Below are 26,113 nucleotides of genomic sequence, written 5' to 3'. Positions count from 1 at the left end.
GAGAATGAAGGCGTTAGCTAGGAGCTACATCTGGTGGCCAGGGCTAGACAAGGCCATAGAGGAGCTGGTGCACAGCTGCTACGTCTGCCAGAGGTCCAGGCTAGAGCTGCCTCACGCACCTGTCCACAGATGGGAGGCAACCCACACTCCATGGTCCATGGTCCACATTGATTACGCTGGGCCATTCCAAGGACAGCTATTCCTACTGGTGGTAGACAGCCATTCCAAATGGTTAGAGGTAGTACCAGTCACTAGCATGACCACGGCGAGGACAATCCAAGTGTTCAGGGGACTCTTTGCCACGCATGGTCTTCCAGACGTGTTGGTCTCGGATAACAGACCACAATTCACATCTGCTGAATTTCAGGCCTTCATGAAGAGCAACTTGATTAGGCATGTCACATCCACACCCTTCCACCCGTCAACCAATGGACTAGCAGAGCGCATGGTGCGCACAACCAAGGACGCGTTGAGGCGCATCATCAGCGGCGACTGGCATCAAAGGTTGGCCCAATTTTTCCTGGCACAACACACAACACCGTGCACAGCCACAGGGAAGAGCCCAGCGGAACTTCATTGGGGCAGACGGCTCATTACCAAGTTGGACAGGCTCCACCCCGACAGAGTGGCTGCTGAGTCTGAGCAAACCAACCCCGCTAGAGAACTACACACAGGCGATTTGGTTTGGGCCAGGAACTATGGAACGGGACATGTGTGGATTCCGGGGGTGGTGGTTGACAGAACTGGGCCTTTGTCTTACATTGTAGGGGTGGAGGGGGGACGTCAGAGCAGAAGACACATAGACCAAGTCAGGAGAAGAGTTCCTGAAAGGTCACAGGACAATAACCAACAGGCGGGTCACCCATCAGCAACCACTAATCAGCACAGCCAACCCGAGCCAGAGGAGGACTTCATGGACCCAGAGCTGTTCACGGAGAGACCTGTCCGGCCCAACCAATTACAGGCGCAAGGACATCACGACAAACCGGCCACAGGAGCAGACTCTGGGGCGGGTCCATCAGAAGCGCCCAGACCAGACCAACCCACTGACGCTGCTGCCCTGGACAGGGGGGAACCCCTTAGACGGTCCGCATGGACTCATAGGCCACCTGCCAATCTCACAGGCTATGTGCGGTCATGAGGGAGGCCGAATGTGCCACATCAAATTGGCTATGCACAAGTCATATTGCATGTGTTCATGTAGAAGTGTATTGTCTATTCTTAAGGGGGAAGGGGTGTTATGTATGGGGTTAATAATACTATTAAACAACAGCTCAACCGATACCACCAGGTGGCACTGCGCCGAAACTGCTGCAACCAGGGGCAGCGTTTCAGCAGGAAATCCAGGTTTAAATTGATTGGCTGGGAGCATACCTGGCCAGGTATAAATAGGGCTCAGGTAACACCTTTTGGACACACAAGCTACCACCTAATAAAGATGGTTATGCTGTACTCCTGTGCCTGGCGTCCTTCATGCGTTCCTGAACTCACTACACAATACCCAGGGCCCATTTTGCCAATACCCAGGGCCCATTTTGCATAGAAAAACAGTTTCTGGGAGTCAGGGATGAGCATAACTAGCAGTGGCCTTGACACCCATTCAAGGTTCTAGACAGCTTTTAAGAGCCATCAGTGGGCAATGGGCACATGAGAGTGGGTTGCTTCTTTTTGCTTTCCCAGCTCCAGGTTTTTCTCTGGGGTATTGGGGATGGCTCTTAAGATAAGCATTGGAGCTGATAGGCTTTGGGGTATGGCATAATTTTCTGCTTTGTGAGGGTGTTGGTTGGCAGCTTAGTTCAAATGGTTTGCAGCTAGTAACCAAGCCAAAAATTGAGGCCTGTGGGTTCTTAATTTGTCTAAAATACTTATATGGCTGCCTATCTCACACAGTCACCCTATGCTGTTCAAATAATCCATAAAATATTGTTTAAAAAGTACCCTCCCTCTGGGGTGCTAGGCCCAACTTTTTCACAGCTCAATTTCCCATCCTAGTTCAGTGCTTGAAGGGAGAACCAGGTCTTCACGTCTTCCAAAAGACTAAAAGGGTCCCTCTGATCTCCAGTGGGAGACTCTTCTAAAGGACTGAAGTGATCACTGAGAAAGCAGTCGCTGAGGTCCCATCTGGTGGCAACATTCCGCAGCAGTTTCGGCGCAGCGCCACCTGGTGGTATCGGTTGAGCTGTTGTTTAATAGTATTATTAACCCCATACATAACACCCCTTTCCCCTTAAGAATAGACAATACACTTCTACATGAACACATGCAATATGATTTGTGCTTTAGATTGTAAGCCACCCTGAGTCTTTGGAGAAGGGCGGGATATAAATGGGATTTTAAAAAAAGATACTCTCAGAGAAAGGTGGTTGAACCAATAACCTGCCCCAGTGCCATGCAGGATTTTAAAGAAAGTCAATCAGCAATTTGCATTGCACCTAGAAGAGCCAGTGAAGCTCTGGTGAACTGTCGGGCACCCAAAACTGCACATGCTGCTGCAATATGGACCAGTTGCAGCTTCTGGGTCATCTTCAAGGGCAGCCCCATGTAGAGCACATTGCAGTTATCCAAATGAGAGATGACTAAAGCATGGGTGATTGTGAGCAAGACACGTTAATGCTTTTACTAAAAACCCACATTCCCCAAAAATACCCTTCATGGTTAACCATTGGGATTTTAAAAAATGGGTTAAAAATGGGTTAAAATGGGATTTAAAAAAAAGATACTCTCAGAGAAAGGTGGTTGAACCAATAACCAATAAACAGCAGACACACATTTGGGAAGGAGAAGGCCTCTGTCTTCCATGGAAAGTGTGGCAAATAAGGCTGGCATCTTAACTGGGCCATCTCCAAAAGAAGGTTGTGACTGGCCAATAGGCATACCTGAGAGGGGACAACCCCCCTTTGCTGGTTGCCACTCGTATGCCCCCAGGTTGGGCTCCAAGTCACCCTCTTGGCTCTCTCTCCTTTCTTGCCTCTGACCCCTCTCACTCTCTCGGGACTCATGGCGCTGTTTTGTGCCATCTGTCCTGCAGTTTCTGTTCTGCTAAATTGCCCAAGTGGACACTTTCCCAACTGAATGGCCAGCATTAAATGCACGCCATTCTTTTGCTTGCCCTTGCCTGCCTCCCCTCTTTAGCCAACAGGTTATGTGGCATTCCAGTTCTGCACACAAATTGTTTGTGTGGTGATGTGGTGTCACAGTCCACCCTTCATTCTGTCCACATGCTGCCAATGGGAGCAAGCTGAAAGTCAGCCTTGTCCCAGCTGCTAATTGAATTAGATTGCCATGGAAAGTGGAGAAGCTGTAGCTCCTTAAAGCCCCCAGTGTCCCATTAAAACTGTGTGTGTTGCATTTGCTGATTGTCATTATCATACATTACCACACTCTTTTGGTAAGCTGTGCCTTTTTTTAATCTCTGCCCCCTCAGCCAGCCTGGTTGCATACTCAACATTTCCCCGCCCATCCTTTTTGGATTAGGAAGAAGAGGAGGGGTTAGCATGTGGTAGCATGACTTTGTGGCAATTGCCCCTGTGGTGAGTAAGAGGTTCTGGGTGCCACTGGAATCTTCACCGAAGCTTAATGGGCAGGTTAAGCTGCTATGGAAGCTGAGGGGTGGGGGAACCTTGGCACAGGAAGCTGGCAGCCAAAGCAGCCCATGCAAGAGCAATGGAGAGCAGAGTTCAGAAAAGGGAGAAAAAAAATGCCCACCCTCAAGCCCTTCAACTTGGCCTGCGGTAAAAAGGAGCCCATCCATTCCTCCGTCTACTGTACAAACTCAGATTTTGGCTGCCGACTTGGTCTCCTGTGCCCTGAGCTCTTCACTCAAGCTTCCTGACCTGCAGCTGTCCCTGTGTGGGCAGCCTCCCACGGACCTTTGGGAATCCTGTCCCCATGTCCAGCAGGAAGTTCATTCAAGCTCAATGCTCTGGGAAGGGCACATGCAACTTCAGACTGAGTCTCCAGCCTAAAAAGAAGCAATGGGGCTCTGTGCTCACTGAAGAAAACTCTGGGGTGGCCTGGCCCAAGCTTTTTGCACAGAAAGCAGGTTGTTGCAACTTCTCACCTTCCATCTCCAATGTTTGAGAAGTCCTGTGCGCTGCTAGGCTTTGACAATTCCACCTGCTTCTGCATATCTGTTGGGGTTTGTGTGTGTGTGTGTGTGTGTGTGAGTGAGTGAGTGAGTGAGTGATTTGGAGATGGCTTTGCCTTGCCTTTTGCCAATTCTCCCTCCTCCAGTTCAGAGGCTGTGAACAGTTGCTGCAGGTTGACTGTCTTGCTGGTTCAGCTCAGCTGATGTTTGCACTACACAGAAGCTCTGGAACTCTGTCAGTTGCAGCTAAAGAAAGCAACATAGATCTCTCTGCTTTGCTAAGGCCCATTTGATCAAAATGACCAAGGTGTGGAAAAGTCCCCTTTGGCCATAGCTGGAAACTCTGGACAACTGCTCTATTAGGGGCTGGCGTTGGTCACAGCTTTCATGTCAGCAGCTGTTGACCACCTTTGGAGCTCCTGGAATGAAAGGAGGCCCCTTCGTGGGCTTTTTATCTTTGCATTCCTTCACAAGCCAAGCCTCTCTCTTGTAAAACCTCCCTTGTGTGTGTTCTGCCCAGTTCCTCAGAGGAAATTATGCAGCACTCTGTGTGAAAAGTATTCCACGGCACATCCTTGAAAGTAAAAAACCTTAGTCAATAATTCATATGGGCTTCACCCTGGGTGCAGCTTTTTCATGGTTAAAACTTGTACTTGGTTATTTGTCTTTCACAATTTATTGTGGATCCAGATGTGCATTATATATTGTGCCTGCTTCATTATTCCATGAAGTTGAACTATGGTGGAAGACAGGGGAGTTCCTTCCTGGTTCATGTTCTCACTTCTTGGCTAAGAATTAACAGGCGGTATCTAGCCTGAGAGGATTTAGCCTCTCCTGCGGCTGGGAGTGGGGTTTCTTTGCGCAGTTCTGGTCATTTGTGGATGTGCATCTGAAAGCCAACAGTTTTGGTGGCTTCCTCCACCAAGTGGATGCTAGGTGGAAAGGAATCATGGACTCCCCCTTGTTTCTGTTTCCTGGATCAGTTTCCCCTGTGACTAGCCTCTGGGGGAAGAAAGGCAAGGGAGGGAGAACATGTCTGAGAAGCAAGAGTGGACGCTCTTGACTGATTTTTCTTTAAGCGCTGATTTATTTGTTTATTAAATTTATATGCTTCTCATCTCACTGTTATAATACTGTTGGTCATCTTCCGTGTTTGCATTAGCCTCCTTGTGTAACATTTGGAAGAGAAAAGCAGGGTAATCCCTCCAAACAGGAGTCTCCTGATTAGCGCCCAATGGTAGATCTTTCTCGATACTCTCTAGTGCAGCAGATCTGGTGAACTTAAGCCTCCAGCATGGCTGCCTTTGTGACCCACAAAGCTCTCTGGGTGACTCAGAGATCCTTTTTGCTCATCAGATTAAGCTCTGGGTTGCAAGGGTGGATAAATATCCAAAAATGGAGCTCTTTGGCAAAGGGGATGCCTCAAAAGCGCTCTTTGTCCAATTGAGGGTGCTTTTCCCACACTGTCAGAAGGTTTGAACTTGCTCCCCCAAAGGGCAGGACTTGGGTGCAATCGCCAGATCTTTAAGCTTCCAGCTACGTGGTTCACGGTTTTTTTAGATGCTTCTCATTCAGTTTCCCTTTTCAGGAAGTTACGGTGTAATACAAAAATAATCTAATTCCTTATTATCGCCTCCTCCTGCCTGAACATTCTGATTCAGAGGAAAACATTACAAGCAACAGAGACTTTAACAGACTTCCTTGTATGCATTATAGGAATGTGATCATTTAATTTTTTTGTATGGAATTATTTCCTTTCCTGCTCTGTCCCTCTCATAACTTTGTATTTATGTCTCTGAAAATATTTTACATAGAATTATTTTAATTTATAGCAATTTGTATTTCAATTCTTCTTTCTTTATTTCAATTATGCTTTATATTAAATCATTTTAAAGGTAGTATAGAAATTGGTTAATTAACTAAATTGGCCAAAAGCCTGTCTATTCTGTTCCTACCCTTCAGAAATTGGCATAAACAGAATTTCTGATGATGGTCTTGAAGGGTTTTTGAAGCATCTACTCCTTTTCTTTGAGGTTCCTCTCTTGCCAATCACAGCCTGCTTCTCCTCTTCTCTTGGCAGTCCCAGCTATGATCACCTCCCACCCCAACACCACCATTGCCATCAAGGGCCAGGCTAAAGAGCTGAATTGCACAGCTCGTGGTGAGCGCCCCATTATCATTCGTTGGGAGAAAGGGGACACTGTGATCGATCCTGACCGAAACATCCGATACACCATTGCTACGAAGGATAATAGTGACGAGGTCATCTCTACCCTCAAAGTAAGAAGCACAGCTGCAGTGCCGAGTGGTTATGGGCAGGGCTGCAGCTGGGCCCTTAACATGCTGGGAGCCATGGTAGCGCAGTGGTTAGAACAGTACTGCAAGCTACTTCTGCTGACTGCCGTCTGCCAGCAGTTCAGCAGTTTGATTCTCACCGGCTCAAGGTTGACTCAGCCTTCCATCCTTCCCAGGTCAGTAAAATGAGGAGCCAGATTGTTGGGGACAGTATGCTGATTCTGTAAACCACTTAGAGAGGGCTGTAAAACACTTGAAGTGGTATATAAGTCTAAGTGCTATTGTTATTTGTGGCAAGGGAGACCATAGCTAGCCTAGAGCTTTGGATCACTCTTGGGTGCAGAGTAGGGGGTACAATTTTCCTTTGCTGCTGAAAACTCCAACTTGCTGTCTTGCCCAGAGATCTTTCAGCGAATGGCATTGAGATTTCAGCTGATGTTGCTTTGTCCACAGCTCAAGCCTGCTGAACGAGGAGACTCTGTTTTTTTCTCCTGCCATGCGATCAACTCCTATGGTGAAGACCGAGGACTTATTCAGCTTACTGTACAAGGTATTGGTCTTTGTCGGATGTGTATGCATGTACTGTATGCAATGGTGCCTTTTGTGGAGACCTTTCAGACACTGCTGTTGGCTTTTGTGTGTAGCTTCTGCTGGGGTTATCCCGTTTATGACAAGTGATGCTTTGAGGGTGGCAGAACACCGACTACATTTTAGAAAAGCTACTATTAGCAATAAAAAGGGAGTCAGCCCAATTTCTAATTTTTCATGGACAATTTCCTGAAAAAGCAGGACATGAACATGGATTTAAAATAATTAAAATATTATGTCTGATTCCTTGTTGAGATCTTTTAAGCTAAACTTTACCCCTCTATCTGCACCTAGATGTTTTGGAAGAATTCAAATGCAGAGTGGAGATGGAAGGGTGCTTCCTCCTCCACCCCCACCCCCCCCAAACAGTGCCCAGATTCTGGAAGATGGGGAGGTGCTGGTCTTCCACTCAAAAGGCCTCCGTTCCACTGAGGCCCATCTTTTCTGAGCGTGTTCTGCTTTGTGTCTCAGGAGAACTAGCCAGGGGCTTTTGAGGCAAGGCAAATTTCCCTGATTGGACTGAGCTGCCATGGAAAGTAGTTCAGTGACCCACACCTGGCTCTTTGGCACTGCCCTTAGCAATGGTCCCAGTCATCCTTCATCCACCATCCGGTATGCACTGGTCCTTCCAAAATGGTCTTCTGTCCCTCGCAGCTTTTACATTTTGTGCAATTTGCTGGATATGCAATTTTAGTTTATTCACTCTTTGATATATATATTGATATATTGTTCAATTTGCTAACCTATTTTTACCTGCATTTTCAAGAAAACCTACTGAATGTGGAAGTCCTTCTTGGCACCTCTACCCTTCTTGCTAATTTTTCCAGCTTGCATTTTCCGGGTGTCTGGTGTATGCTTTTTGTATGCTGTGCATGGGGGCGGGGGTGAGTGGGGTGGGGGTAGCGTTTCCTATTTCTTACTGCTGCCCTTCTGTCCCTCCCCAGAGCCACCAGACCCTCCAGAACTGGAGATCCGAGAAGTGAAAGCCCGGAGTATGAACTTACGGTGGACTCAGAGGTTTGATGGCAACAGCATCATCACAGGTTTTGATATTGAGTACAAGAATAAGTCTGGTGAGCAGAACTAATGAAGTTCTGAGTGGAAACCAGAACTGGGAAATGCCTTGCTTAAGATTCACATGCATGGGGAAAAAAGTCATTTATTACTATAGGTGGTCCTCGACTCACAACAATTCATTTAGCAACTTTTCCAAGTTACAACAGCACTGAAAAAAGTGACATGATCGTTTTTCACAGTTATGACCATTGCAGCATCCCTAGGGTCATCTGATCAGAACTGGAACGCTTTGCAACTGGCGTGTATTTACGATAACTTCAATGTCCCGGGGTCATGTGATCACATTTTGTGACTATCTGACAAGCAAAGTCAATGGGAAAGTCAGATTCATTTAACAACCATGTTACTAGCTTAACAACTGTAGTGATTCACTTAAGAACTGTGGTAAGAAAGGTTGTAAAATGGGGCAAAACTCAATAAATTTTTCACTTAGCAGCAGAAAGTTTGAGCTCAATTGTGGCATAAGTCAAGGACTACCTGTACTGAGAAAATGGGAGAAATTCAGCTTGAATAGAATGCTGGCTTGGTTGGCCTCGAACAATGTGGCAGGAAAAAAGTGCCAGGAAAATGGGTTTTGGAAGAGGTGTAAGTAAAACTTCAGTGTCGCAGGTACTCGTAGATGCAGTTCCACTGAAGACTCTGCGTCAAGTGTGGTTGGTCAGCTAGTTGTGAATCCATCTGCTGGTAATGCTGTCCATCCCACATTTTTTTTGTTAAATGCCGTACTGTTCTTTGTAAACTATGTCCATAGCATTTCCCTGATGCACTAATTTAGTCACTTTATCAAAGAAGGCAGTAAGATTTGTCTGGCATGATCTGTTTTTAACAAGCCCACATTGGCTTCTAGTAATCACTTTGTCGTTTCTAGGATTTTGCAAATCCACTGCTTTTTCCAGGGTTTTCCCAGGTATTATTGTCAGGCCTCTAGTTTTCTAGATTTGGTTTTTCTTTTCCTTTTTGAAGACTGGAACTACATGAGCTCTTTTCTGGTTCTCTGGCAGTTCCCTGGTTCTTCAGGAGCTTTGAAATATTTTGTTCAGTGGTTCCGAGGTCACTTCTGCTAGCTTCTTCAGAACTCTGGGATGCAATCCATCTGGCCTGGCGATTTCAGCTCATCCATATTGCATAGGTGATGTCTCACCATTTTCTTGCCTAATTTGACTTGTATTCCTACTCTGCCATCTACTGTACTGCTTTTGATAGGTTCAACAGAGGCAAAAATAGATTAGGCAGTTCCATTTTTTCCCTGTTACCCATCACTTCCTTGCCATCTTCTCCCTTTAGTGATCATTTCCTCGACTTTTTTCTTGTTTCTTACATGTTGAAAAAGTGGGCACGATGGCTCAGTGGTTAAAGATGCTGAGCTTGTCAGCTGCAAAGCTGACAGCCCAGGTTGGAGACTTGAGCGCCATGCCCACCTAGCAGTTTGAAAGCGTGCAAAAGCGAGTAGATTAATAGGTACCACTTTGGTGGGACAGTAACAGTATTCTGTGCATCTTTGGTGTATAGCCCTGCTGGCCACATGACCATAGAAAATGTCTTTGGACAACTCTGGTTTCCTTGGCCAAAAACAGAGGTGAGCACCACGCTCTAGAGCCAGATATAACTGGGTAGGAAACCTTTACTTTTACATGTTGAAAAAAAACATTTTATTATTTATTTATAGTTCTTCCCACAGTCAACCAGATGTTCAGACTGGATTTGGCATTTTTATCCATCTATCAGGTCCTTTGCAAGGATCTGGGATAGGCCGAAGTGGATGATTGACGGTGTTACAGATATCATCGCAGGATGTCAGCTGTTCTAAGTAAAGCTGCAATTGACTGATGGTGAATGTGTCAATGCCCATGGTGTTCAAGTGGTGCTCCAGTTGTTTTGAGATTGCACCCAAGGAGCCTATAACTATTGGTACCATCTTTGCTTTTGTTTGCCACAGTTGTTCCATTTCTATTTGTCTTTGTATTTTGTTATCTTCCCAGTTCTTTCTCTTCTATTCTGCTATCTCCAGATACTGCCACATCCACTATCCAGATGGTTTTTGTCCTTCTTATGAACAGTTGCTAAGTGTGACCAGTTGTGTGTCTGATGCCTGTCCATTTGAACTCTAAAGTTCCAGAGCACTTTAGCTTCTCCATTTTCTATTACTTTATTTTATGGTCACACCAGTTCTTGTTTGCAGGCACATGGCATTACTTGCAAATCTTCCAATGCACCAGTGTTGCTATTTTATCATGCTGTTGTTTGTGCAATCTTCTTGCAGCAGCTAAACAGGTGGTCCACTGTTTCTTCAGCTTCTTTGCATAGGCAGCACTTGCTGTCTATTGCTATGTTTTCAATTCTGGCTTGCTGGGCATTTGTTCTTAAGTCTTGTGCAGCCAGAATTACTGTAGCCCCTTTGTCTCTTTCTTCAACTTCCCTCTTCTTAGCCATTGCCACATCTTGTTGTTACCTGCCTTGCCTACTATTTTTTTTAATGCATTGGCCACATAATGCTTTGCCTTTCCATGCCTCTTTTCTGTTCTTCATTTGGTCTTTCTTGTAGGCCAGTTTGGTCTCCCTGGTGCTTGGTAAGCCTTCCTGGTGCATTTTCTTCACTGTCCTTCAGATATTCTTCCAATGCCCTTTTTTCTTCATCAACTGTCTGCTCTATTTGCAGCATTCCAGGCCCAACTATTTTCCTGGTTAAGTAGAGTCTATCAATGTCACTCCAAGGATGAAGGGCATGATTCTTTTCATTATTTTTCTGGCCTTCCTATCTAAGGCCTTTAGTTCTACTTGAGTCCAGTCTACTATTCCAACTGTGTATCTAATGGCAGGGATTACCCAGATGTTAATTGCCTTGATAGTATTTCCTCCACTGAGTTTGGACTTTAAGATCTTCACTCTAATGATCTTATTTATGTTTAACCTTCTTCTTTACTTCAGTGTGGTTGATGTTGTTAGCTTGAAGGATGCCTAGGTATTTGTAGTGATTGTCTTCATCCAGATTCTTGATGTTATTCCTTTGGTTTTCACTATTTTTCCCTGTTTGATGGTAAGCATGGTACATTTGTCCAGTCTAAACTCCCTTGCAAAATCTTGGCTATGCATATAGCTGTGTTCAGCAGCGATTCTATTTCATGTGGTGTTTTGCCATACAGTTTCAAATCATCCATGTAAAGAAGGTGGGATAGTCTGGGAGATGTTTTTGATGTTTGATAGCCATAGCTATTTGTTATTTATTTGTAAATACATTTATTATTTATTGGTTGACATTATTTAACTTTTCTGTACAACTACTTTGGCTGACATTATTGTCTCTTAACCTACAGCCTCTGAGGAGCATACAATTTTAGAGGTGTGAGCAGAAAGCTCAGAAGTAAAGCTTCTTGACACCCTTTCCCACCTTCCCAATTATTTGTGGTTTCAAAATGTCATGAACACGCAGCTGTATTTGGAACTCTAGATCAACGAATAATCCCAGAACCATTCTGTTTATTTCCAGATTCTTGGGACTTTAAGCAATCCACCCGGAACATCTCTCCCTCCATTAACCAGGCCAATATTGTGGACCTCCACCCGGCCTCCGTATACAGCATCCGCATGTTTTCGTTCAACAAGATTGGCCGCAGTGAGCCAAGCAAGGATCTGACCATCAGCACAGAGGAAGCAGGTGCCCATTCACCTCAGGGCTGTATCCACAAAATAATTTATGAAACAAATAGGGTGATGGACAAAGTGTGAGAAAGAGGAAGTCATGAAGGTTAAGAACACACAATTGCTGTTTGTGCTTAAGACCCATTTCTTCTTTGCCCACCATCCTTTTTCTGGCCAAGAGTGTGTTGTCCTCACCTAAAAGTCTTGGCTCCATAGACAAGATTTGTGTCTGTATGGGCGGGTGGGGGATGCTTAAGCTCTGTGGCAACCATGTGAGCGTGAGTGCACATGTCCTTGTCAAGTTGGCAGAAGTCCTTGTTCCTTGGCACAAAAGCCATTTGCTTGTTTCCTTGGGCTGGTCCTGTCAGGAAGCTCCCTTCCTGAGCTGAGCTGTGGGCCAATCGGGTTAATCTGTTCTTCAGAAAGAACTGGGCCTAGTCTCCCTTTAAAAGCTTGCCTAGTATATTGTACAACAAAAACATTGGTTGAATGGAATCTATCTGATGAAATGATTCATATCAAAATAAACAGGTCTGTCTTCCAAAATGCCATAGAATAATTATTTTCCAGTATTAAGATATCATTTCCAGCATTCTCTGAGGTTCGCTCTTTGAGCTGAAGAACTTAGTGGGTTTTCCAGTTGCTCTGTTGCTTGCTGTCTTCACTACCGGTCTTTCCCCACCCTACCCCCTTCACAGCAGGCTAAAGCAACTGCTGCCATCTCTGACATTTGTAGAACAGATGCCTAAATCTATCCCACTAGGCCTTTTTTCCCTTGGCGTTTCAGAGGCATGAGCCACAGGCATGCAAAGCCACTGACAGAAATACTTCACATTCAGGTGCTTCTTTTCTCTACTGGGAACAAAGAAAGAATCTGTCTGTGCCACGTGTAATGTGATTTCCACTCTTTCAGCTCCTGATGGTCCCCCACTAGATGTCACCTTGCAGCCAATGACATCCCAAAGCATCCAGGTCACCTGGAAGGCAAGTATGTGTGTTCCATGCTTGAAGGAGGGCTGGGATCAGTGGCACTTCTTGTTTATTTGAACTACAAAAATAACAGCCCATGATCAGGCATGGTCCATTGGCTGGTGTGGTGCAGAAGGTGCTCTTGTCCTTTCCTCAGGAGACGCATATGAGAAGGCTGGCCCCGTCCTTGCTCCTATTTTGGAGCTCTGGGCCTTTGACATCTGAAGCAACCATAAAGGGATGAAATGGTGATGCAGCCCAGAGCGGGGCAATGTGGGAAAGACCCTGTGGCTCTAGTATTTACCCTACCAGCCTTTGCTGCTGGCTTGTAATGCACTGAAGTTCATGTGGGTCAGTACAGAGCCTCTGTTTCAGCTGTGCTGAACTGAAGAGCACTTACAAGAAGGCATTCAACTCCATGGCACGTGATTGGATAGTCAAATGCCTAGAAATAATAACAGCCAGTAGAAACATCAGAACTTTTTTGCAAAGATGGATGGCACAATGGAAGACACAGTTGCCGGTCAATTATGATGGACTGGGAGAAGTTAATCTTTCAAGGAAATTCACTACCACCAATTCTATTTGTCATTGCACTGATTCCTCTTTCAACAATACTGAACAAATTAGGCCATGGCTATTCAACATCAAAAACATCTGCCAGGCTCTCCCACCTCCTTTAGACAGATGAGATGAAGCTGTAAGGAAAAACATAATCTGAAATAGAATCTCTGCTCAGCACTGTCCATATATACGTACAATGGAGTTTGGAATGGACAAATGTGCATCTTACCATCAACGTGAGAAAAATAGTGAAAACTAAAGGAATCAAGATATCCTATGGAAATAACTCTGGAGCCTGGATGAAGATGATCACTATAAGTACTTGGGTATCCTTTAAACTGACAATAACACCTACACTGAAGTGAAGAAGTAGGTTAAACATAAATACATAATTAGAGTGAAGAAGATCTTAAAATCCAAACTCAGTGGAGGAAATACTATCAAGGCAATTAACATCTGGGCAATTCCTGTCATAGATACACAGCTGGAATAGTAGACTGACTCAAGCAGAACTAAACGCCCTGGATAGGAACGCCAGAAAAATAATGGTAATGAATTATGCCCTTCATTCACACATACTGTAGGTGTTGACAGACTTTACTTACCAAGGAAAATAAGTGAGCCTGGAATGCTGCAAGTACGCCAGACAGCTGAAGACAGTCACTTGTTTGAAATGATATAGGTTCTCCTGCTTGAGCAAAGGGCTGGACTAGAAGACCTCCAAGGTCCCTTTCAGCTCTATTTTGATTGATTGAAACTGGACCACCTAGTTAACTGCTGCAAAAAGATCATGCAGACTGAGTGCAAGCAATGGCATAACACAGTACCAATAATAGAAGGTCTGCAAGAAATGCTATTTGACTGAAAGCAAGAACTGGTGGGACCACAAAATAGACATAAAAACAGTGATCTGGGACATTCGAATTCAAAAAACAATCCAAACGTAACAATTGTTGATAAGACAAAAAAGTCTGGATAGGGGACTTGGCGGTACCTAGAGACAGCAGAAGAGAAGAGAAAGAACTGGAGAAAATCACAAAACATAAAGACCTGCAAATAGAAGTAGAACAACTGGCAAAAGAAAGCAAAGCACCAATATGTGCCTTAAGTGTAATCCCAAAATATCTGAAACACCTCTTGAATACCACTGGCGTTGAAAAAATCCCCATCAGTCAATTGCAAAGGCAGCTTCCCTAACTCTAACCTTTAACACAGAGGTCCCCAACCCCCAACTCATGGCCTACTGCCAGGCCTTCAGCTGTTTGGAATCAGACTGTGGAAGTGGTGGGCAAGCATGCTTGTGTGCATCCCCACTTGTGTGAGCAGCAGCTGAACACATGTATGCATGATACATTTGTGCGAGCAGTGTGCACGCATGCCCGCCACTCACACAAATGGAGCTGCATGCATGTGCTTGCCCACTGCTCTCAGGGAACCGTCCCCTCCCCTGCTGGTCTGCAAGGCTGGAAAGGTTGGGGAACTCTGCTTTAATGCCCTCAAACAACATCTGCTTATCCCAGGTTCTTGAGAGGATTTGATAGATAAAAATGCCAAATCTAAACATCTGGCTGGCTGTGTGACCAACCATAATGATAATTTATTAAATTTATATGCCACCTGACTCCCAGTGCCCAACTCCCAGCAACTCTGAGTAGTTATTTTGAAAATAAATAAATATTTTTTAAAAATTTGTTTTTTTTTAATGCTGAGGAGAGAACTTTATTTGCAGAAAGTCCTTCAGTTGAGCAACTGGGTTAAATATTTAAGGCAGGGGCTTCCTTTTTGGCCTGCAAGGAGCTCGCATTGTCTTAAGAGGAAGGTAGAAACAAGAGTGCTCCTGGCTCGTACTAAAACCAGCCAGCCTTGGGCCATTTGAACAAGGCTGTGCATCAGCTGGTTGAAACTGGAACGGGAATGCAGGCAGTTAACATTTAGATGGTTGGATAGGCGAGTCACTCCCCTCTCTCACCCTGAATCTGCCTGCCGTGCTCTGACTCTCTCCCCTATTTTTACTCCTCCTCTTTACTCACCCACCTCATAGGCCCCAAAGAAAGAACTCCAGAATGGGGTTATCCGGGGCTACCAGATTGGCTATCGAGAGAACAGCCCAGGAAGCAGCGGGCAGTACAGCATTGTGGAGATGAAGGCCACGGGGGACAATGAAGTCTACACCCTTGACAACTTGAAGAAATTTGCCCAGTATGGTGTGGTGGTGCAGGCCTTCAACCGGGCAGGCACTGGCCCCTCGTCCAGTGAAATCAATGCCACCACACTGGAGGATGGTAAGTCCTGGCAATTTCTTGGCTTCTCAGCGGCTGTTACATTTTATTTCAGTCCAGCCAAACTTTCCTGCAAGATGGCACCCCTCCACCCAAAGCTGCTACTATCTTCCCAAAGGCAGTCATGTTTCTGTTTTCCATACATAAGAGGGTTTGTTTGTTTCATCATCAGAAGGCAGAGATAATTGTTAGGCAAAGTTGGGTTTTATTATGTTCTAGACATTTTGGTGTTCTAGGTGCCTACAAATAGGTGGCAATTTCTGTGGAAGCTAAAATAAATGGTGGTTGCCATTCTGTGATGGTCACTATTAGAACAAGTGTGTGAGACTGAGTGGGAGAGAGTTAGCCTTCCCTTTCCTTTTCAAAATCGGCACAGGATACAATTCTGGACCTGGAATGCCTCCTCCCTCTCTTTCATTCTCTCTCTCTCATTCTCTCTTTCTCCCTCCCCCCCAGTATTAGTGTGGCATCTGGAGGTGAAAGGGCCTGCGCAGGCTGCCTGTCTGATTTCGGTGAATGTGCTTCTCCTTACCTCAGGGGCACCCTGGGCCTTCCTTGAATGCCATTCTGGTGAGAGCCTGAAGTGTGCCATCCTTCAGCACCCCAGTCTGGACCGGCGAGGGTAACTTTGAGTCTCTCCAGGGCTCCCTTGTGCAGCTGCCACCCTGTCTCTGACCTCTCCACCCAAAATGCCTTGTGCAGAATGCAGCCGGTGGCCCTGCCAAGGAGTAGCCCTGTTGTGCCCACAGCTACCCTCATTTCCTCTGGGGATTCTCCACAGATTTTCATGGGCTAAGAGATCAGCACTTGGAAAACAAAATAGAAGTTTCTTCCTCACTGGTTCAGCAATTTTTCATACTTAATTAAGACCCTCATTAGCCTGTCAAAGCATCATCATTTCCTGCCTAGATTAGCACTCCTCCTGGGGTATTCAAGGGCCCCTGTTTTAGCAATAGTGTTATTTCCCATAATTATATTACCTTCATTTTCTTCAAACGGACTCTATTAGTTTATAACACCAGCCTCTAATTACACCATGCTTTCGGCTTTACACCTAAATAAACTGAAACAATCATCCTTTTCCGAGTGGATCATTAGGATGATATATCGTCATTTAAATGCTCATAAAAATTAGAGATCTGTCTTTGGGGGGCAGCGGGTTCTCATTACCTCTACCCCAATCACTCGCTGAGTCTACCCTTCTTCAAGCAACTGCGCAGCTTTGCAGGTCTAGTGGAAAATGCCACAGCAGAGGCTTCATCCTGGGACTCTGGGGAGCATGGATGGATTGGCAAATTAATCTGCCCACCTGTTTGAAAGAACGGCCAAGGGGCTGTGGCAACCAGGGGTATCCCTTTGCATGTGTTTCCCTGTTCAGTTCCCAGCCAGCCCCCTGAAAATGTGAGGGCCTTGTCCATCACCTCTGATGTGGCCGTCATCTCATGGTCTGAACCCCCTCGGAGCACCCTCAATGGCATCTTGAAGGGCTACCGGGTCATCTTCTGGTCTCTCTACATGGATGGTGGTGAGTTGGGAGCATTGCCTCGTTTATTTCATTTTCATTAATTGAATTTAGTGTAGTATCATACCTGGAGGGCAGATGGCTGTTTTTCCTCCAGTAACACATCAGATCTTCTGATGGTTCATGTCAGAAATGATGTTCTTCCTACCCTCCAACTGGATACTGGAGGTCAAGCTGGTGCTGCCTGTCACTCAGTGCCCCTAACGCCACTGCAAGATAAGGGAATTCAACTCCACTCTCCTTTGGGAACCTCTTGTAATTATTTGTCTTGTTCTGGTAGCTGGCTCTCATTGCGTTTAGCACAATGGCCCCAGCGTACTTTCTCAGGGATGCCTGGAGTCACTTTGCAGACTGCAGTGCTCCTTAAATTGTCTCCTGCTCGGTGCAAGCAAATAACAGAAGGACCACTTGGACTGTGGCAGAGAGAGCACATTTCCTTTCTGAGCCCCAGAGCCTCCCCCAGCTGGCTTTATGGCAAGTGAACCATGCTCTGTACAGGAGCTCCTGGTGTGTATGTGTGTATGGGGGGGTCTAAGCCAGTGGTTCTCAATATTGGCCACAGAGGTCCCTGAGGCCATGCCATATTTCTAGGGAGGCACAGTAAGTTTATGAGGTGGCCTCCATCCTCACATATATATTGAAATTTATTACCATTTACACTAAATGATACAAATCAGAGTAATAAACAGTACAGGTAGTAAATTACCTTTTTCTAGAGAACCGTGATTGTGAGGTGGGGGGGCATACAGTTAAATGAGGCTCACAAGGGGGCCATGATAAAAAAAATTGAGAGCAGTTTCTTTCTTTGCTCCCCAACATCCAGTGCAGGCTTACTACTTTTGGGGGTTCTGTGGGCTGGTTTATTAGGGGTACTTTTAGGCTATATCAACAGCTTTTTGTGTGTGTGCATACAGTAAGAGCCCATGGGAGTGAGTGTGTGCTTCCTTCCACAAAATGTGGCTGATCCTTGAAAGGCTTCCTCTGCTGTTTCAGGGGACCTGTGTCCTATGGGGGTGGGAGGAAGCAAGGGGAAGATGGCAGGGCAGGGTACCACTGCTGTACTACATCCTGGCTTTGTCCACCTGCCGGATTGCAAGTGGCAGCTCTGGCCCATTTGTGAGCCTTGGGGTACCCTCCAGCCAGATCCCAAGGCTGCTTTCCCCACTTCTGTCCTGGAGGCTTGCTGGGCAAACCAAGCCACAGCAGGCTGAGTCGGGAGGCTGCGGAGGGCAGTGGGAGCCTTGCCTGCCTTTGCATGGGGTGTTATTGCTTCCTGAACAGAGTGGGGGGAGATGCAGAATGTCACCACCACTCGGGAGCGAGCAGAGCTGCGAGGCATGGAGAAGTTCACCAACTACAGCGTGCAGGTCCTGGCCTACACCCAGGCAGGTGATGGGGTCCGCAGCAACGTCCTCCACATCCAGACTAAAGAAGACAGTGAGTGCCTGCAGCCGAGCTCTATGAAGCTGGGTGGGGATGGGGCAGGTGGGGGCAGCATCTGTTCCTTGGCCTGTCTAGAGCTGTCCCACAGCGTCTGTACAGGGGACAGGTGTCCTCTTTGGGGTGTGGATGATTCTGCTGTGCTGTGGATCCATAGGGCCCACTCTGGGGGCTGGGGGCTTCACCTCTCCTCTTTTCTCCCTCCCTCTGGAGTTGGGGAAACTCTAGAATTTTTTACCCCACTTACCTCAGTTAAATGGCCTGACTTGCTGCAGTCAGTGGGTTTGGCCTGTTTCTGTTGTGACTCTGGACCTGGTCCTCTGGTCTCCCTCCTGGGAGGAGACAGGGCATCTTTCGGACAGCAGGACAGAGTCAGGGACTGCTGGGTGTTGGAGGCCCTAGAGAAGCCAGGGGGCCAGAAGACTTGGAGGGACAGAGACCTGCAGAGCGGAAGGGACTCAGAGCAACCCATCGAAGGACCAGAAAAGGGTCTCTGGAGCACATGCTGGCTTTGGCCAGCCTGCCTTTTTGGTCCATCTCGGAGCTGGAAAGGGGCGCTTCACCTGGGCTGTGCTCTAGTGGTTCAGGGGTGGGGGAACTGTAGAGGGCAGTGAAGAGCAGCCAGAAGGAACTGGGGTTCCTTTCTAGCTGTGACATGATTTGAATGGTGGGCTGCATTGGTACTGGGGACACCCAGGTGAAGCCCACCTGGATGGCAGCATTCCCACGTGTGGGCTGGCCAGCTGATCCCTTCCAGAAGCCTTCCATGCATGGCAAGAGAACTTCCTTAAACTCTTGCTCTGCTTGTCTCAGTTGATCAAGAATCTGTCAGAGGCAGACTGGGCTGGGAGCAAGCTGCTGCCAGGACTTTCCCTCTAATGGCAGAAGTTGCTCTAAAGGGAGACACTGGTGTCCTGCCAGTGAGACCTTTGGTGGCTGGCACAACTGGGGCAAAAGAAGAGGACTGTTCCTTCCCCCCCTTTACCCCCAGCAGGGCACTGCAATGAGTTGTGCTCCTTCCCTCCTGCGACGGCGTGGCTGCAATGCGGCCCACCTAGAGAGGCCTTGAGAATCATGCCTCTTCTTTCCTCTTGCAGTTCCTGGTCCTCCTGCCGGGATCAAAGCGGTGCCTTCCTCTGCCAGCAGCGTTGTGGTGTCTTGGCTGCCACCCTCAAAACCTAATGGTGTTATCCGGAAGTACACCATTTTCTGCTCCAGCCCAGGCTCTGGCCAGCCGGTGAGCAGCTGTGACGGGGCTCCTGGGAGAGTGGGTGTGCCATAGTTGCCTGGCCACTAAGCCAGCGGGTTGCCAAGCCTTGTCTGTCCCCTGAAGAGAGGACTGGCCTCAGGCAGCTTTACCCTGGGGACCCTCAGCCTGGGTTATAATCAGCAGGTGCCAGAAGCAGCCTGCAGTTCGGTGGACCATCTCAGTCTATTTTGGACACCAAGATGGGGTAGGAAAGAACAATATGGGTCAGACCTTTCTCCCATAGGGTTTTCCCTCCTTGCTCCCTGCCGTTGTTTCTCTTTCACCACATCGCATACCTTACAGGCTGACAAATGTATCATTGCTTATTTTACAAAGCAGAAATAGATTTAAATAGCCAGCATTTATTTACTAATTTAACTTAAATCATGCCTAGTGGCTAACCCCAATAATGCACAAATCTATATTTACAACACAAGGCATTTAACATCACACCAATAAAAGTCAAGGATAAATGGCATTCATGAGTTAAAACTTACCTTGGCAGAATCATCTATTTGAGATATTCCTTTTCCAATGGGGAGGGTTTCACCTGCTGCAGCAGGCAGCCCTTCCCTCAGGTCAATCTGAGCAGGAGAGCAGTGAGTTAAGGGCACCGAGACAACAGTGTCCTTCTAGCACCAACTGCTTGGCCTTGCCAGTCAAAGGTAGAGGTCCAATTGTCCCTCCAGGGTTTCTATGTTCCCTAGGATAGCCTTGGCTTTTGCTAGAGAGCTGGATGCAAATTAGGAGAGAGCTTTTGGCAGGTTCTGCTCTGAGCTCCCTGCCATAGAATGGACTGAGGTGGTGTGCTGATCTACAGGAAAGGCTTCAGAAAAGAAAAAATGCTTCTCTTCCTGTGCAATAGGGTGGCTGCCCCTTGGTTTAGGCTGGCCATACACACCTCCTACTTTGGTAGCCTCAGAGGGTAGGATCAGTTAGAATGGTCTGTCTTAGGCCTCTGTGGATTTTTCTGGTTTTCAAGCGTGCTTTGGGAATTGCCCAGGGATTTGGCAGATAATTTGACCTCAAGCTTAGTTGAAGCATAACTACTTCCATGTCCTTGATGCACCAGCAGCTGGTTGAGGTTATCTCAACTGTGTTGGGTTTTGAAGAAGTACCTTCAAGCCACGACTACCTTTTTTGGTTAGTCACATTGCAGACAAAATCACTCATAGCTTGTTGAGCTGGACAATGTCCAATGAGATTCAGCAATCTGTGCCTTGCAAAAATCACAAGAGATTCATTTGAACCATGAACCCCAAGAAGGTTGAAAGGGTTTTCTGTGGGATGAACTTTGCCATACTGTATGTAGGCTAACTCCTTGTCCCTCCTGGCTTTTCAGAGTTGCCAGGAGAGGATGATATAAGGAACTGAACTAGAGTAATGACAAATGCCTTTTTGAAAGTGGGAATGATATTGCCATGAAGTGAGCATCTGCTTCCAGTCCAAACTTGCCCTTCTTTGGGAAGATAGTAGAAGAAGGTGTTGGGGCCTTGGGATGAAGTGATTATGGATTCTAGATTGTGCTCATCCCTGGATAGGGGACACAAGTTGCATTGTTTACTCTTGTGGATGACCTGTAGCAGGAACAGGAAGAACAGGGGTCCTTCTAGAGTTCTCAGCAGCATCCAATGCCACTTGTCATGATGTTCTTCTGGAAATTAGTAGTAGTCTTTGACATTGCCTCTCCTTTTTCTTGACCTCTAGTCTTGGTTGGTGGGAAGGAGCCACTCCAACATGGAGAGCCTCTCACCCATTTTTGTTAACATATATGTGCAACTTATGGTTTAGGATGAGGCTTCATTAGCTACCCATTTCCTGCATCCAATTGAGCAGGAGATGCAGAGACTCCAGGGATTTATTGCAATATGAATATGATTTTACAACTCTTGTGTATCATCATTTCACTTTTTAGGAGGCCGTGACCCATCTTTAAATAAATAAATAAATAAATAAATAAATAAATAAATAAACAAACAAACAAACAAACAAAAACAAACAAACAAATAAATAAATAAGAGAAAGAAAGAAAGAAAGAAAGAAGAAAGAAAGAAAGAAAGAAAGAAAGAAAGAAAGAAAGAAAGAAAGAAAGAAAGAAAGAAAAAGAAAGAAAGAAAGAAAGAAGCATCTTCTACAGAACAGGCTGCTGCCCCTCTGGTCGGTTGCTCTTTTGTTCCGTCTCGTGTAGCTGCACCAATGGCAGCAGCAACATGGAAATGGATGCAGCCCAGACTTTAGTTGGCCCCCAAAGCTTCCTGGGAACATTCAGGTTATGTTAGCTTGGAAAGGAGGGCGGGGACAGCATTTGCTTATCAAAACTGCTTTCTACAGTTCATTTTAACATCTGAGCCCTTCGTTTCCAGGGCAACATAATCTTTTCATCAAAGCAACTGGTGAAGCTGCTGGGATCTGATATTGTTTCCTTGGCATCTTGTCAAGGCTGCCATTTGGCTTAAAATTGTGCATGCAATGCAATATTTATGCTTGCATATTTAAACAATGGTTATATTTAAGTATTCTGCCTGTGGATCTATCAGTCCATGTTCCAAGCATGCAAAATCAAAACTGTTCAGGCACAGAGGTGAGATATTTGTCTGCCAGTCAGGCTTGGCATTGGCCTTGATGGAGCTTCCCAGGCAGCCGCATGTGCCCACAGGTGGCAGCTCTGGGCACTTGTGGCAGCCTTGAATCTGGAATGCAAGACTTCCCCAGGGAGGGGGAGGGGAGAGCCTCCCTTCCTCCTGACCCCAGAGAGGAGCCCAGATGCTGAGAACCTGAGGGCCTTGGGAGGCAGGGCAGTCTGCCTGACTGGCTCCAGGGGGATGTGCCTCGGGCCACAGTTTAAAAGTGGTCCAGCCAGGCAAACTGGACACTCTGTCAAACCAGCAATCAGTGCAAGCCCCAGCAGCCTGAAGCCTCTCTTGAACAGGCATGTCCTCTGCTTGCCCAGATCTGTCTTGCAAGAGTCAGAAGCAGGGCATGCTGGGAGTTGGGAGTTGTAATAGCACGACAAACACACAAGTAGGTACCATCTGTCAGTCCCAGGCCAATAATGTAAACCTTGTGTTCTGATTGCCCAAGAGACAGGGTGAGGTCTAGGACCTCAGAGCTGAGGTCTGAGTTATTTCCCCCTTTAGGTTCTTGTAAACAGCAGAGATTGGGGCTATTTAACTTGTTTATAAAAGAGTCCAAGTTATAGGTCAAAAGTGAAGTTGTCACTATTTTTTGCTTAAAACAGAAACAGGCACTGAAGAAATCCAGAAGTATCTGTCTAGCTTGAAGAAATGGAGAGTAAATAATAAATTTGGTCCATTGTAGAAAGAATATCCTATCTGCACAAATGTATGAAATCTTGTAGAAGTTGAGGAAAGCTCTTAGAGAAAAGCCTTTCTCCTAAGACCAGAAAGCAGGGGAGTTTCAGGGAAGCCAAGTTGCTGAGATTTTGGACAGACCAAGAAGGAAAAGAAGATGTATATCAACAAGGGCCCCTGAACCCCTGAATTTAGCAATGGCTCAGGGGTTGCTAGTGCAGGCTGCTAATGCTGCCTCCAGGGCCACAGGCCTATGGGTGGCAGCTGTTGGGGTACGTGGGTTCCCGAGAGGCCTCCACTGGGCAAGCAGGAAAGCAGTCTGATCCAGCTGCAGGCCTGTTCTCCTTCGGTTCTCCTGCAGGCTCCCAGTGAGTACGAAACAAGTCCGGAGCAGCTGTTCTATCGCATTGCACACCTGAACCGTGGTCAACAGTACCTGCTCTGGGTTGCCGCTGTCACCTCTGCAGGGCGGGGCAACATGAGCGAGAAAGTCACCATTGAGCCTGCTGGAAAAGGTTTGGCAGTGGAACGGGGAGTGTCTAGCAGCTCAGCTGCTGTAGACCCCCCACCATGTCACCCTCCCCCTCTTTTGCAGCTCCAGCCAAGATCATCTCATTTGGGGGCACAGTTACCACCCCTTGGATGAAAGATGTGCGACTGCCATGCAGTTCAGTGGGGGATCCTCTTCCAGCTGTGAAGTGGACTAAAGACAGGTATTTCTTTACCAAGGGGGGAGGGGCTTGGAAGGTCTCTGGCCAGACCATGCCTTCCTAATGTTCAGGATTTCTTTTGCAGTGATGATTCGGCTATTCCAGTCATTTTGGATGGTCATCGTCAGATTCAGTCCAACGGCACCCTAATACTGCGCTCTGTGAAAGCAGAGGACTCGGGCTATTACACTTGCACTGCCACAAATACCTGGGGATTTGATACCATCATTGTCAACTTGCTGGTGCAAGGTGAGCTATCAGAAGGAACTCCCCTCCCCCCCGGGGAGGGGGCAGTTTGTCTTTAGGACAAATGACTGCCTAACTTCCCTGCCCGAGAGTGCCCAGTTTGGCGAGCTCCTACAGCTGAATGTGAAGGAGCCAGGTGAGAAGGAAGCTGACCCAAATGGCCTTCCCTTTCAGTCCCTCCAGACCAGCCCCGGCTGATGGTGTCCAAGACTTCGGCTTCATCTATCACCTTGGCCTGGATCCCTGGTGACAATGGTGGCAGCTCCATCCGAGGCAAGTTGAAGGAGAGTGGCTGCGCTTGCTGGGTAGACGGACAAAGCTTGGCTGTTCCTGAATATCTCTCCAACTCTGTCTCCCCCATCCTTCTCTGGGTTTGGGCCTTCTTTCTGCAGGGTGGACTCTTGGTCTTCTGGGCGTAGTTGCCTCATGATGCTGTGGCCAAAGATTTTGATATTGGGTGAAGGCATTCTTTTGAGGAGCACTGAATGGCTCCTTGGCTCTGTGAAAGACTCCTTACAGCTTCATCTGAGGTTCTGCATGTGTGTCTGTGTGTGGGTGTGTCTGTGTAAGCTCCAAACAGTTCCAACTGCAGCTTATTTAGGAAAGGCAGGGAAGGTCAGGCAGTTCTTTCTTACCTGGGCTCAGGTTCCTTGTGCCTCCCCAACCAGCTTGTTTAGGGAGGAGGAGGAGGAGGAGGAGGAGGAGGAGGAGGAGGAAGATCCTATCCTTCATTTTATTTCACAACAGGACTATAGTTTGGTAGGGTTGAAAGGTAGCAGCTGGTGGAAGATTAGGCCAAAATCAGTGGAGATTCCAAGATGCATTTCCCCAGTCTCGGCCTGATTCCTGGTGTGAAGCTGTCTGCCAGTGCCTCCTTGTTCATCCGCTTCAGTGCCCTCAGGGAAACAATGGCAGCCCCAGAAGAAGGAGTGAAGGGAGTCTTCACATTGCAATTAATTAAACACATGGAAATAATTACAAGGCAGTCTCCCTAGCCAGCAGCATTTGCTGGATGTGTTTGCTTTTAATTGAAACAGCCAGAAGTACTGCGGTGCAGCTGATGGAGGTAGAATCCCCTGCCTGGACTGATTCATTGCTTGGTTGGGGCGGATGTGTGTGTGTGTGTGTGTGTGTGTGTGTGTATGTGTGTGTGAGTGACTTCCAGGAGGAGCAAGTGGAGGAGCAGGAAGAGAGCTGGAAAAAGGATGGGCATGGAAGAGCACAACTGAAGGAGCCCAAGGAGCCATTTTCTACTTCATGGCTCATGGGAGTGGGGGAGTAGGTGGCAGCAGGTCCCCAACTGCCTGAATGGAACCCCCTCCCTCTCTGGCACAAGGATACATGTGTAGGAGCCACACTCCTCCTTGATGACATGCACAGATGGGCCCTGAGGCAGCCTGCACCTTCTTGTTTGGCTTTGCTTATTGAGCTGTGAATTTGCCTTTTGACAAAGGGGAGATGGCTGCCTAGAAGGCTGGGCACCCAATGGAAGATTTGCCATTTCTTTCTTTGGAGGAAACCGCTGGCTGTCGTGGGGCAGGGGGAGTCTTCAAGGATTTAAGCCTGAGCTGCTGGCATGAACTGGGGGGCAAGGAGATGGCAGAGGCTCCTGCTGCATGGATTCCCCTTCTCCAAATTGCTCCCTTTGCTGCATCCCTGCAGGCTTTGTGCTCCAGTACTCAGTGGATAATAGTGAGGAGTGGAAGGACGTGTTAATTGCTTCTGCAGAGCGCTCCTTCAAGCTGGGCAGCCTGAAATGCGGGACCTGGTATAAGGTGAAGCTGGCAGCCAAGAACAGCGTTGGAGCTGGTCGCATCAGTGAGATCATTGAGGCCAAGACCCACGGCAGAGGTGACTGGTGCCTGGGGCTGGGGGAGGAGCCAGGTAGAGGCAGCAGCTGGGAGCCTCTGGCAGGAAGGAAGGAAGGAAGGAAGGAAGGAAGGAAGGAAGGAAGGAAGGAAGGAAGGAAGGAAGGAAGGAAGGAAGGGAAGGGAAGGAAGATAGGAAGGAAGGAAGGAAGGAAGGAAGGAAGGAAGGAAGGAAGGAAGGAAGGAAGGAAGGAAGGAAGGAAGGGAAGGAAGATAGGAAGGAAGGAAGGAAGGAAGGAAGGAAGGAAGGAAGGAAGGAAGGAAGGAAGGAA

At 47.1% G+C, this 26,113-nt stretch overlaps 1 protein-coding gene across 1 annotated transcript in view; it reads left to right on the top strand.

Annotated features, from left to right (window-relative positions):
* The window catches only part of DSCAML1 (DS cell adhesion molecule like 1), a 102,730-nt gene that overhangs the window by 68,938 nt on the left and 7,679 nt on the right, over nucleotides 1-26,113 (top strand). Inside the window, exons 10-23 of the mRNA XM_081333790.1 lie at nucleotides 6,168-6,367; nucleotides 6,836-6,932; nucleotides 7,915-8,043; nucleotides 11,532-11,699; nucleotides 12,597-12,667; nucleotides 15,258-15,498; nucleotides 16,874-17,020; nucleotides 18,299-18,454; nucleotides 19,555-19,694; nucleotides 23,379-23,532; nucleotides 23,613-23,730; nucleotides 23,813-23,976; nucleotides 24,148-24,246; nucleotides 25,636-25,824. Of these exons, the coding sequence (XP_081189916.1) occupies nucleotides 6,168-6,367; nucleotides 6,836-6,932; nucleotides 7,915-8,043; nucleotides 11,532-11,699; nucleotides 12,597-12,667; nucleotides 15,258-15,498; nucleotides 16,874-17,020; nucleotides 18,299-18,454; nucleotides 19,555-19,694; nucleotides 23,379-23,532; nucleotides 23,613-23,730; nucleotides 23,813-23,976; nucleotides 24,148-24,246; nucleotides 25,636-25,824 (2,073 nt within the window). The remainder of the gene's footprint in view (nucleotides 1-6,167; nucleotides 6,368-6,835; nucleotides 6,933-7,914; nucleotides 8,044-11,531; nucleotides 11,700-12,596; nucleotides 12,668-15,257; nucleotides 15,499-16,873; nucleotides 17,021-18,298; nucleotides 18,455-19,554; nucleotides 19,695-23,378; nucleotides 23,533-23,612; nucleotides 23,731-23,812; nucleotides 23,977-24,147; nucleotides 24,247-25,635; nucleotides 25,825-26,113) is intronic.

Source organism: Vipera berus (assembly GCF_964194415.1).
Source record: "Vipera berus genome assembly, chromosome: 8".
NCBI lineage: Eukaryota > Metazoa > Chordata > Lepidosauria > Squamata > Viperidae > Vipera > Vipera berus.
Note: the sequence above shows the minus strand (reverse complement) of the source record. Positions and strands in the feature narration are given on the sequence as shown.